The 14,341-nt window shown below is 37.8% G+C and overlaps 2 protein-coding genes across 2 annotated transcripts in view; both read right to left on the bottom strand.

Moving 5' to 3' along the window:
- Positions 1–14,341, bottom strand: part of COL5A2 (collagen type V alpha 2 chain) — a 181,816-nt gene that overhangs the window by 103,816 nt on the left and 63,659 nt on the right.
- Positions 12,265–13,555, bottom strand: LOC119544906 (guided entry of tail-anchored proteins factor 1-like). Its single transcript, XM_037850472.1, has one exon. The coding sequence runs from the start codon at positions 13,481–13,483 to the stop codon at positions 12,959–12,961; it is 525 nt and encodes a 174-aa protein (XP_037706400.1). The 5' UTR covers positions 13,484–13,555; the 3' UTR covers positions 12,265–12,958.

Raw genomic sequence — 14,341 nt, forward strand, 5'->3', positions numbered from 1 at the left:
AAAAATAGTTTATTTAGGTTACTTGGATTTAGTAAGGGAAACATTTGTCTCGGTTTCTCCACTTGTTAATGTATAGGAAAAGATAAAATATGGCCCTTCAATTTTAGGACAAATGAAATATTCAAGGATATCACAAATACGTTTCCCTTGAACTATTTCTGAAAGTTAATCCCATTAAGTGAGTAATCTGGAAAAAGGAATGGATGCATTAATTAATTCATTTAGTCCATATTTATTTGTCTAGCAAATTTTATTGAGGACTTATCTGGTACAGAGCACACTTTGGGTAAGGGAATGAGATATTTGGAATCCACCTTCCTTGCCAAAAACAATGCAAATATATAAATGATTCAAAAGGCAATGAGAGTTTCTTCTAGGAGAAAAAAATTATTTTGCATGTAGATGGATTTCAATAGTACATTCTGGATACATCACACATGTATTGAAGTTTCATAACCAATCCTATTTTCTCCTGGAACCTTTGTATGAGTCCTGGAACCATTTTAACTACTGGTTCTTATTCCAGAAGTCTTCCTCTGTATTTTTAGAGGTTTTTGCCTAATACTGTTTAGTTTCATTAATTGCAACTAATGCAACTAAGCTTTAAGAATATTGACCTGAGGATTTCTGAGGATTTAAAACAACCTGCAAACATCTGGGGGGAAAAAAGTTAGGCTTATAAAAGCAGACTTCAAATAGGCTAGGAGTGAAAGGAATATGAATTCCAAATGGCATTAGATGATTTTAAGAATAGATTCTCCATTTGACCTTTTCTTTGGTGCCCCATTTGGTAGTAAAACATATTTCATAGGCCAGCAGGACAGATTTTGAGTACACATCAGGCAGATAGTGGAAACCACATCATCTAATGAGCCATCACGATACAGCAGCCATAAAAGCTAATGCCAGATCCCCACTGTGGTTTTCAGACTTCCTTAGAAGTTTTAGTCTTCCATTATCTTTGGCATTAAGAATGGCCTCAAATTATAAAATAAATGCCCTTACTACTGAAGCAAGCATCAAGATAACATAATGATTGTATTTTCATAATGTAGGTTATTGATCAACAAATATTTATTAACAACTTGTTACTTTGCCAGAACCAGGAATACAAAGATAAAATATTGGCACACACACCTCTTAAGAATATTACAGATTAGTGAGGAAAACAGTCCAGTAAAAAGACCATTAGAACACAATTTTGAAAGTATATTAGAGGTGAACCCAGGCTGTTGTGGGAAAACTGAGGAGGTCATCTCACCTAGGCTGGAGATCAGAGAAGCCAAAAAAGTTCTGTGACTTGAGTTCTGAGTTGTGTAATTTTCTTTCTTTAATTTATTTTATTTTAATTACTATTTTTTCAGTGAGAAAACTAAAGTCCAAAGTGATTTTTTCCAAAAATTCACTTCCAAGCTACATAATATTGTCACTCCTGGCTCATAGCACAGCTGGTAACTGGCAATGGTTGTCTTCTTTCAGCCAACTGGCCTGGATGGGTCTGAAGGAGCACAGGCCCTCCCTTTCACTTGTTACTTCCTATTTTAATGTTTTAATGATCTCCCCCCTTGCCTAAAACAATGGCACTCTTGTTTTTAAACCTGCCCCCTTGAGGGGAGTGGAAGTGCAGCACATCAGTCCATGGAGCTGCTGGCAATCCAGAAGCCAGGACCATAGTACACAACAAGACGAGGAAGCAGCAGTTGTCACCAATGACTAACTCTGGCAACACTGCGATGGTCTGTAAATGTGTTTTTCCAGGTCGACAGCCATTTGGAATTTCAGAAAAGCAGAATTTAAATAACATTATTCAAATTTAGATACAGAATTCTGGGTTATACTGCCTTGACATTTTAGAAAGTCAAGAAATAGTTGTATTGTATAACATCTAGTATGAAAGAAGCTGAGTTTTGTCCATGGATACCAGTTTATAATTTAGAAACCACTGTTAAACAAGGAATGAAATACATGCACTAGAAGTAAACATACTGTATATTTAGCAAATCCATTCATACTTATTTTCATGGGTTATTAAATTATTTATCAGGAATCTACTCTATGCTTGGCACACTTCATGCTCAGAGGGAGCAAGAAGTGAACGACACACACATGCTGCTCTGGAACAGCTTTTAGTTGGGAAAATAAGGGAGAAGTTTATAAAGCCATGCTTTTAACAAATATTTATTCAGGGATGTCTAAATATAAAGTGTCTTCTTTTCAATTATTTCTTCAGTGACAACTATTAGGGAAGGCAGCAAGAACAACTGACTATAAGATACCAAGTTTGAGGAATCGTGTATAAGACATTTGAAAAGAGATCACTGTGAACTAAAATTATCTGAGAATAGGTGAATAGAAGTGGGTTTAAAGTAGGATTTTAGAACTACAGGGTATTGAAATGGTGGAGGAAAAATGACTGCCTGGATTAGGGGCAGGAAACCATCTAAAAAAGGCAAGGCAAGGTGGGAAAACATGCCATACATGTAGGATCAGGAGAGGACAGTTCAGGTCACAGAAAAAAAGAGATGATGTGAATCCTTGGGAAGATGGATGCCTCCTCTAGGAAGGCTTTCATGACTTAACCTCTTTCCCACGTGGAATCTGACCACTCGTTTCCCTGTGCCCTGATCTTACCTTGTCCATGTGCGTATCAAAGTACCTCCAACATTCTTGCACGTACACGTACTTATTTGTTTACATGTATTTGTTTACATGTAAACTCTAGTGGACTGTATGTTTCCTGAGGGTGAAAAACATATTTCTATGTTGTGAGTGTAGAACAGTGCCTAACACATAGAAGATATCCAGTAAATGCTTGTTAAATACATGAAAAAGTGAACAAATAAGAGAATATATAAGTAACTTTCAGGAATGTTAATCTAACAGCAGAATTAAAGGTGGATTGGAAGCAGATGAGATCATAGATGCGGAAACTAGCTAAGTGTTATACTGTAGTTAGGAGAAATAGGAGTTCTAGGGATGAAGAGAAAGGGGTAAATCCATGAGACACAATATAGAAAATATGCAGGATTTGTTTAACTATGGTTGGGATAAGGTAGTAGAAAATTTTAAAAATAACTTCAGAGTTTCAGTAATGAATGGAAAAATTAATATCTATGAATACTTATAGGACAAGAAAATAGTCTAGATATTGAATGAAAAAAAAATTTTGGAAAAATGAATGAATTTAATTGGAAAAATTCTAAACCCTATTTAAGACATGCTGACATGAATATTAAGGAAGAACAACTTAGTAGAGATATTTAAATCTGAGCCTGGCATTGGCAGTGAAAGATTGAAAATACCTACTTGACCAAAAGGGGGAAAAAAAGAAAGGTCACAGTGACTGAGGAATCCCAAATAGAGGCAAGAGGCTATCCTGGCGGTTTCTCTTATGCAAGCTCCAACTAGACATCCCAAATGGCCACAGCAGACCATGCACTTACCAAAAGTAGTCCCCAAACACCTAGGACCCTCCCTGAGATTCTATAAAATGTTCACTCACTGTTTTATCTCTCAGAAACTTAAATCCATGAGAGTGTTCCTATGCAGACAAGCTCCTATGCCAAACAGCTTCTTTAAGAACAATCAGATGCAGCCCCCTTCCCCATACTGTCAACACCCCCTTTCAATATGAACAAGTTAGGGTGCTCACTGCCTACACACCCCTGAAGATGGAGAAAGAGATTAAGTGAAAGAAGGGGAGCAAAAAACATGATAAGATTTAACAAAGTCTATGAATACTGAAACTTTATATAAATACATATATATATTTTTAGATGCTGGGGTGTTGGAATAGCTGGAAGGAGGCAGATGATATGATGGAACTGTAACATATAACATACTTTGCAATTTACTCTATTGCTACTCGTTGAATTGTGCTTGGGAAGTCTTCACCTTTCTGTACATACCCTATATTGCATAATAAGGAAAGAACTGAAACTGTGGAACTGTAATCCATAATAATTTTTGAAATTACCTATATAACTGCTTGTTGAGCTGTACATCAAAAGTTAACACCTTTCTGCATGTATGATATATTTTACAATAATGGAAATAGCTGGTTGTGGAACTGCGATCCATCACATTCTTCAAAATTTTCTCTCTAAATACTTGTTAAATCATACTTGTGAAACTCATCATTGTTATGTATATATGTTAGAGTTCACAATAGAAACGCATTAAAATACTAAAAGCGTTTTAAAAAAAAGGCATTTGCAATTCTGATAAGGATTGCATTGAATCTGTAGATAAATTTGGAGAGTATTGCTATCTTAGTATTAAATTTTCCAGTCCTTGAATACAGGATGTCTGTCCATTTATTTAGTATTCATTAATTTCTTTCAGTAATGTTTTATAGTTTGCAGTATGCAATTTTGCATTTACTTGGTTAAATTTATTCCTAAGTGTTTTATTCTTTTTGGTGCCATTGTAAATGAATTTTTTGTTTTCTTAATTTTATTTTTCTATGTCAGACTTTTAACTTACATAACTGTAAGATAATAAATTTGTGTTCTAAGCCACAAAAAAAAAAGCCACTATTCATTGGGTTCTATGATATATGCTACGTGCCCTCTGAAAATCTTAACACTTAATCCCTACAACCATATCACAAAGCTCATGAGTGGCAGAGCCAGTATTTGAACCATAAACCTTTAACCATTCATTACACTTTACGTTAGATGATTAGATTGCTGCTTCAGAGAAAGAATAAAGGAGTGTAAAACTTTAAAGCCACAACTCAAAATGTGTATTTTGAATAAGTGAGAGTGATAAACTGACTAATAGAGTTGAGATGGAGGATGATGAGCAAGAATGGTTTGGATTAACTTGAAAAAAAATACGAAACATACAAAGTATGGTTTACTTAAAGATAGGAAAGGGAGAAATTATGACAGTTTATTTTAAAATGAATTTGTTATCAAAGGGAAACAAGTGAAACAAACTAAGAATCTGAATCCTCTTATTTCCTTCTATCCAGTTCCCAATTCTAAATGGTCATTATTTCATTTCCCAGCACTATGTCTGTGTAGCCTCCAAATGTTACCATCTCAATATCCGGTGAAATTTCCCCTGGCTTTCCTGAGGCTTCACAGGATATTGATGGAGGAAAACTATCTCCATAACACAAATAAGCCTTCAGGCATTTTGATGAATACAACTAGTAAGTGACAGCATACCAAAATTTTTCTCCTCATAGGAAATGAAATTTTTCCCTAGAAAATCCAGCTTAGATTGCATAACTGTTATCCCCCACATTTCCAACAGTAAACCCTATGCTATCTGCTTTGTTTAAACTAGGTGATGCTGAAAAAAACTACTGGAGAAAAATCAATAAACGTCAGCATTTAAAAATATACTTTAAAGCAAACCACCAACTGCCTACTTTTAAAATCACATCTTACTCAGGTCTACATTACTTTCATTGTCTCTAGAGTCTGAACTAGTCTTTTCAAAAGTTCTTAACTCTTTATTTTAAATTTAATCTTATGCTAAGGACTTGAAAAATAAAAACCTTCTCAAAGGACCAAGCTACAACTTCAATTTGTTCCCTTATTTAATAATTACCAGTTCAGTCATAATCAACTTGACTGGCAACAAGAATTAAGAATAAAAGTGAATAATGGAAAAAATGGGATTGCTCATTTTGTTTTATAGTATTTAAACTTGACCCATTTGAATACTGATTAAAAGACGATAATTGAGTAAATTTGAATATTCTTATGATGTTGATGGATTAACAGTGGCTAAGAGTTATTTAATGGAATATTATTGGCTAAGTATCAAGTACAAAGGCTGATGTGGTTTATTGTGAACTCAGTCAAACTTTTCATGGATGGACCATATTATCAAATGAGATGATGAGATGTGTTACATACAAAACTTAAAGTATGTTTCCACAAATAGAAATTCCTCTATGGTTATACAGTTTCAACCATAGGGAAATAAAACCATCTGAAGCATCTGGGTTGCTAAACAGAATAGTAGATTTAGAGGCTTTATTTCATGTCAGTATACATTTACCAGTGATCACTTTGATAGTTAAGAATTCTAATGTTTAGAAGATATAATTCACTTTATCTGCACCAAGTAGGATGAGAAGTATTCACATATTCAACATCATTCTATTTCATCTCAAAAAATTAAGATGAGGCTGTTTTTCACTTATAGCCCTCCTCCCCATGATTTGATTTCCTTTGACTGTACATTCCTTTACCTATACATTGAGTGAGTGAAGAGTTTAGCCAAAACTTGCAGAAATATGAAATATGCAATAATAACCCTCTCTCACACATTAATTTATGCTACTTTATGTCATCCCATGCATGGTGAATTACAAATTCCACTATGGAAAGTTTTCAGAAACAGATATCTGGAAGATATCAGAACTTTAAAAATTGATTCTCATAAAGGAACAAGTTTATACTTAAATTTTTGGGGGACTGACTTAATTTAATAATCATTTAGTTTATCAATCTTGAGTTAAATGAGTATTAGCATTAGTAAATTATTAGTAATGGAAGAAAACCTACAAGACAATGAGATAACAAGTATATATTACCTGAAAGTCAGAATATATAAATTCTTTACAGCTGTAACTATTTTACGTCATGGGAAGAGACTGGCAGATTTCCCTCATTTATGATTATTAATACAAAATTACTATTTCCTATTGGAAAACATTGTGAAAATCTTAAGAACCGTTTTAGCATCAAAAGATATTAGCCTCCTTCCCTAATATTTAGAAAATATTTACAAAATTTTATTTATTTTCAGGTGGATTTTAAGAAAAGTGATATGGCACTTAAAGCATCTCGAGTGGAACATTCTGCAGAATATCTGAAGAGGAAAGAGGAAATCAGCACTTTGGCAGCTGTATGAAAATGCCTGAAACTCCTAAAACTCAGGAGGAATAAATTATGTTTCTTAGTAAAGCATGCACATAAAAAAAAAGAGTAAGTCAAATCTAATTTCCCCTTCATGGGTAGCATTATAATGAAAAGTACATTCCAAACTAAGGGTGTAATAACAACAGTAACAAAAATGACCATGCTTAATAAAATTAAATATATATAACCCTGCAGTGTGCTATATAGAGAACTTGAAAGATTTAGGCAGAGTGAGGGGATGATTGGGATTTCCAAAGAAATATACACAGAAATACTCCAAGGAATATCAAGGTCATGAGCCAAGAAAAGAAATGGTCTTTATCCATTCAACAAATATTTGTTGAGCACCTACAGTATGTTCTTTCTCTATTAATACTAGAGCTGTAGAAACAAAGGCACCATTCTTATTCCTGGTAGCTACAGCCTAATGAGGAAGGCAGTAAAATAATTAAGCAACTAAAGTACAGAATAAACACCTTGACAGAAATAAATACAGGATGCTAAAGAAGCATATTCCAGCATTACTTGAGGAATTTTGTGAGAGGATTCGGGAAATCTTTCTGGTGGAAGTGGTATGTCAGCTGAGAATTGAGAAAGGAGTAGGATTTATCCTGGAGCTATATGTAATTCATTATGATGAAAAGAAGGATAGGGAGGGAGAAGAGAAAGAGAAGGAGAGAAAAGAGAAATTGGGTAGTGGCAGGTTTGGTAAGAATGGCAGGGTCAGGTGTCTGGAACACAGATTTCTGACACAATTCAGTGTTCTTTCCTTGGCTCCATCTTCAGAGTGAAATCTACCAACTGAAATAAAGAGAATGAGGAATGGGGAATGGGAGAGCAAGCTTGAAGCTCCAACTGATAGGGATCTTTAATCTAGTCATTGAGAAGTGATATGAATATGCACATTCAAGAAACCCAAGGAACTTCAACAGGAAAAATCCAGGGAGAACCACAAGCAGATACATTTTGGTCAAACTATCAAATGCCAAGGACAAGGAGAGAGTTCTGAAGGTTGCAAGAGAAAAGCAATGTGTTATGTACAAGTGAGTCCCAATAAGATAAGTAATGATTTCTCATCAGACACCACAAAATCAAGAAGGCAGCATTACAAAATATTTGAAATGTTGCAAAAATAAACAATTGCCAACCAAGAATTTTGTATCTGGTGAGACTGTCTTTCAATAATAATGGAGAGATTAAAGTATTCCCAGATAAACAAAAGCTGAGGGGGTTCCTTACCGCTAGACCTGCCTACAAGCAATGCTGAAGGGAATTCTTTAGACTGAAAAGGAAAGGGCACTACACAATGGATCAGACAGACATAAAGAAATAAAGACTTCCAGTAAAAGTAACTATATGGGTAATTATAAATACTAGTATTATTGAATTGTATTTTTTGGTATGTAACTCCACTTCTTCTTACTATTCTAAAATGCAAATGCATTAAAAGTAAAGACAAATCTATAGTTTTAGGCATACAATGTATAAAGATATCATTTGTAATTAATACAAAAAAAAGGTAGGAAAGTGAAGGGGTGCACTGTACATATATACTGTGTGTATATTACATAGAAGTTAAGTTGGTATCAAATCAAATGTGATTGTTATAGATTTAGGATGGTAAATTTAAGTTCCACTGTAACCACAAAGAAAATATATGAAAAATACATACAGAAAGAAATGAGAATGGTCTCAAATGCTACACTACAAAAAAATCAAATAAATATGAAAGTAGGCATTAACAGAAGAATCAAGGAACAAAAAATGTATAGGAAGAAATAGCAAATGACAGAAGAATCCTTAATTATCAGTGGTTACTTTAAATGGAAATGGATTAAACTCTCCAGTCAAAAGGCAGAGAATAACAGAATGGATAAAAACATGACCCAGCTATTTGCTTTTTTTTTTTTTTTTTTTTTTTTTTTTTTTTCACTGGAAAAAAACCTTTTTATTACAAGAAAGGTTTTACAACATCATATACAAGCCCACATAACAGCAGACACCACAAGTCAATACAAAATTAGCTGAAAATCAATCATATAGATACTAAATCAGATGTTTGGAGGAGGGGGAGAAGAAAAAAGAAATCCCTGTCATCTAAGGTGGTCAGAGAAGTTTACCAATAACCCCAGAGGCCTGGTGGACATAACGGGAAGGAGGGGCCACGTCAGCGCACCTTCCCTTGGCACCCACGGAAGCCAGAGAGCCCGGCGATGTCAGGCAGGAAGCCAGTGGCAAGAGGAGAGGAAGCAGGAGGGCGCGAACCTCACTCCACAGTGATTACAGGTTTCATATTAGAAGATTGCCTTTCTTGATTTACCACAAATATTAAAAGCAAACAATTGGCATGAAGAGAGCTCTATATTTCAAATCAAACAGACATCTGTTTTCATGTAAAGTTATTAACTATATCCAACATTTTCTAGTAAAAAAAAATACTAAATCTATATAGCTATCCATAAATACTACACATATGTATATGGAAAACAGGACACACAATGTTAACACCAGTAATCCTAGTTCTGTGGAATCATGGGAGACCTTTACTTGCTAGGTCCTTTCCTATACTTTCCAAGTTGGGTTTTTTAAAAAAAGCAGGCAAAGGTATTCCTTTAGGACTTTAAAAAAATTATTTTAAAAGTGTATACAACAGGAGCCTGTGGAGAATGCAGGGGCACCCGCCCACCCCACCTCCATGGCCGCCAACACGACCACAGACACAGGGGACCGGCGGTCCGATGGGCCGAGCCCTCCACCACAAGTTCCACCCCTGGGAAGACGGCCGCCGCAAAGGAGAGGCCAGGCCTCCCCGCATCCGTGCCCAAGAGTCTCCCCCTGAACGCCTCCCCGCCGCTCAGATGCGGCCCCCCCCCCTCCGGCCAAGCCAACCTGAAAGGTGAAATCACTGCCCTCCCCGCCACGTGGGACCAGACACCCAGGGAAGTGAATCCCCCCGGCAACGTGGAACATGACCCCCGGGGAGGAATGCAGACCCGGCACCGCGGGACGGAGAACACCCTCCCGACCAAAAGGGGGATGCGAAAGGAAACGAAACAAGCCTCAGTGGCAGAGAGACCCCAAAACGAGCCGAGAGATCACTCCGGTGGGCACCCCCACGCACACTCCAGACAACCCCCCCCAGGCTCCAAAGAATTGGGGTAGCTGGTGGTGGACACCCGAAACTATTAAACTACAACCCAGAACCCACGAATCTCGAAGACAGTTGCATAAAAATGTAGCTTATGAGGGGTGACAGCGGGACCGGGAATGCCACAAGGACCAAACTCCACTTTGTCTAGTCTACGGATGGATGTGCAGAAAAGCAGGGGAAGCAAACAAACAGACAAAGGCACCCAGTGTTCTTCCTTACCTCAACCGCTCTTTTTTCACTCTAACTATTATTCTTGTTATTTTTGTGTGTGTGCCAATGAAGGTGCCAGGGACCGACCCAGGCGATGAATGTACAACTATGCAATGGTACTGTAAACAATCGAAAGCACAACCTGTTTTGTATGACTGCGTGGCATGTGAACACACCTCAATAAAATGATGATTAAAAAAAAAAAAAAAAAAAAAAAAAAAAAGAAAGGAAATGAAATAAGCTTCAGTAGCAGAGAGACTCCAAAAGGAGCCGAGAGGCCACCCCGGCGGGCACTCCCACGCACACTCCAGACAACCCTCTCCAGGCTCCAAAGAATTGGGGTAGCTGGCGGTGGACACCCGAAACCATCAAACCACAACCCAGAACCCACGAATCTCAAAGACAGCCGTACAAAAATGTAGCTCATGAGGGGTGACAACGGGACCGGGAAAGCCACAAGGACCACACTCCACTCCGTCTAGTTTTTGGATGGATGAGCAGAAAAATAGGGGAAGGAAACAAACAGACAAAGGCACCCAGCGCTCTTTCCCACCCCAACCGCTCCTCCTCACTCCAATTATCACTCTCGCTATTTGTGTGTGTGTGCCAATGAAGGTGCCAGGGACCGACTCAGGCGATGAATGCACAACCATGCAATGGCACTGTGAACAATCGAAAGCACGATCTGTTCTGTATGACTGCGCGGCACGTGAACACACCCCAACAAAATGATGACCAAAAAAAAAAGTATATACAACAATATTCACAAATACATGGTCCATAAGTGGAAGAAGCACAAGAAAGTGGTTAGAGAGGTGACCTGGGGACCAGGGTGGTGGGGGGACAGTCAAGGGGCCAGAAGACAAACTACCCATTGTTTCACTTCTTGTCTTGTTAGAATTCAGAACTGTGTTTATTATTTATTTAAAAATAAATTTTTGAAAACAACAATGTGAAACATACAGGACACTTAAATTTCCCCTATTTATTCTCCATGAACTATTTAATGTAGGTGGGAAGAAAGAATTAACAGCTGAGAACAGTGAATCTTTTCTTCTAGCTTCAGGGAGATTTGTCACGATTCTTGCCTAGCAACTGAAGGAATATATGCACAGGAGATAAGCCAGGGTCTGGCCAAGGATACGATATCCTGTCTAGTGGTCCGAGGATGTCCATACATATGCCGTACCTGCTTGCCCAATTCCTGCTTGCATAACCTACCGTTTACAAGCTGCAAGTCACCACAAATGGGAGTTGGGCACGAGCCCTCCCAGTGCCACGTAACTGTCGAGGCACCCGGCTAAGGGACCGAGACTGCAGCTCCCCTGTGCTGCTGCAGCTCATCGTCTGTGGCCAAAATGCATCCTGAGTGGTGACCAGGGCACTGGACCTGCTCCAGGTGTCCACCAGGCCGTTAGCTGCAGCCACCACTGGCTCCCAGTTCTGCAGCCTTTCTTTACACTGATCCACAGGGTGCTGGGAATGCCTTTAGAGTCTTGTGAACCTGAATGACCAGGAATCCAGAAACCCACTCGGATGGTCTTGCAGTGGAGTGATAAACTGAGGTACCACAGCACTTTGTCTTTTCACAGTACTACTAGCAGAAATAATGAGTTACTAGATCATTACAGAACACAAATATGACCCTTCAGAAACTAGTCTGAGAAATTCAGTTTTAATATGATGCCAGTTCCCACCTAGTTAACTACCAACGCCTCTATGCTAGTTGTCAAGTAACAAATTCGGACTGGCTGTAAGGAAGGAAGTCACACATGCACTTGCCAAGATTGTAATTAGAAAAAAAGGTATTTTGAAAAATAGAATTGGCAGAATTATACTCTATGAGCCAAATACATATTGGTTCAAATTAATTTAATCAGCCTTCCTAGTTTTGTGCATGTGTGTGTGTTTTTCACTTTTTTCCATTCTACAGAGCATAAATATTAAATGATTATAAAATACACTTCATTTTAAATGTTTTAAATATAAAACAGAATTCAAGCACAAAACAATGCATTATGGTCTCATTAATACATTTATAAAACACAGTGAAAAATTAACAGTTTCAAATAAGTAGATAATACCATGGCAGCAAACGCTTACCCCAAAAATGACATTTTAAACAGAGGAAGAAAAAAGCACAAGCAATATCAGTTAGTGTTACTGTTTTAGTTCTACCATATGAGGTTAAAAAACAAATTATCGAATTCTAGTAGTGGTACTAAAATTAAGTCACTTTCTAATCTGGAGTAAAAATAGTATTAAATCTTCAAAGCACTGCAGTTGTTAGAAAATTGTGACTTTCCAGCTGGCAATCTGAGCCAAAGAGATGCCAAGCGTGCAAATCAGGAGAAGCAGCACGCAGACGCTCTGCAATGATACCCATTATTTATGAACCTGATATTCTGTTAGTTGGTACACACTTGTCAAACACTGATTGACCTTTCTGGCTCAAAGACAAGAGTACAAGATTGTGTTTCTTACATAAGAATTGCACATAAACCCCAAGAACAAACATGTTAAAACAAAAAGCTAACATGCACTTTTGTTTCTTAAAAAAAAAGGAGTGGAAATAAGATTTTTAACCCAATAAGAGAAAATCCATTTTAAAAGTCTTATAGCTGTTCCCTGCCCCCAAGATGAAGAGCAAGACAAGGCTGTCTACTCTCACCACTTCTATTCAAAATAAAAAGTCCTGTAGTCTTCCTTTTCAGCTGAAAGGGTGAAGCACAATAGCCACAACTTTGTTACAGACTAAAATCCAACAAGTAATTCCAATGCCACCTGCTACTCTAGTAGGAAATGCTACCAGGCGATCAAGTGGAGTTATCCATTTACTTGGCACCACAGCCACAGGGACAGAATAATACTTCCAAATAAGTGAGATCATCAGTGCAGCTTGCAATAGGTAGAAAGCAACACTTATAACCCATTTTATCTTGGCTAATTGAGCTGTCCGTGCTTTCACGTGAGTTTTGAGCTTATCGGTCATCTTGTTGATCTTTCTCTCCAGTCTGGCGTATCTGGCGAACTCGTCCATCATGTTGACAGTGGAGAGCTCTTGCTTCATCCCGTGGATCTCCGCTCTCATCTGCGCCTCCTGCTCTGCGTCCTTCTGCAGCACCCTGGACATGAAGGAGGAGAAGGACGGGAGGAGGATCCGGAGGACATTACACCCAAACACGAAGCTGAGCACCAGCAGCCACGCCCAGCGGTCGGCCTCCGCAGAGCTCATCGCAGACCTGGCCGCGGCGCCACCACCGCTACAGCAGCTCCATGGGGACCACGCCGCCCGCCGCGCCCGCGCCCGCGCCCGCGCCCGCGCCTGCCCCAGCTATTTGCTTTTAAAAGAGACATCTTAAATTCAAAGACACAAGTAGATTGAAAGTGAAAGGATGGAAAAAATAAACAATGCAAATAGAAACCAAAATTGCTGGGGTAGATATACTAACAGCAGATAAAAAAGACTTTAAATCAAAAACTGTTACAAGGGACAAAGAAGGTCACTATAAACTGATAAATGGGTCAATTCAGCAAGAAGCCATAACAACTACATATATATATACACACACACATACACACACCCACACACCCCACACACACACACCTAATGACAGAGCCCCAAAATATATGAAACAAATGTTGACAGATTTGAAGGGAGAAATAGATGCTTCTACCTTAGTAATAGGATGCCCCACTACCCAACTTTCAATAATGGATAGAACATATTTACAGAAGATAAATACAGAAATACAAGACTTGAATGATACTCTAAACCAGCTAGTCCTAAAAGACATATATAAATGACTTAACTTTACCCAACAGCAGAATATTCATTTTTCTCTAGTGCACACAGATCATTCTCCAAGAGAGACCATATGTTAAGTCAAAAAATAAGTCTCAATAAATTCAAAAATATTGAAATCATACAATATATCTTCTCCAACTGCAATGGAATGAAACAAATCAATAACAGAGACAAAACTGGAAGATTCACAAATTTGTGGACATTAAAGAACATACTCAAAAACAACCAATGGGCCAAAGAAATCATAAGGGAAATTAGGAAATATCTTGAGGTGAATGAAAATGA

This window comes from Choloepus didactylus, chromosome 9, assembly GCF_015220235.1.
Source record: "Choloepus didactylus isolate mChoDid1 chromosome 9, mChoDid1.pri, whole genome shotgun sequence".
Lineage (NCBI taxonomy): Eukaryota > Metazoa > Chordata > Mammalia > Pilosa > Megalonychidae > Choloepus > Choloepus didactylus.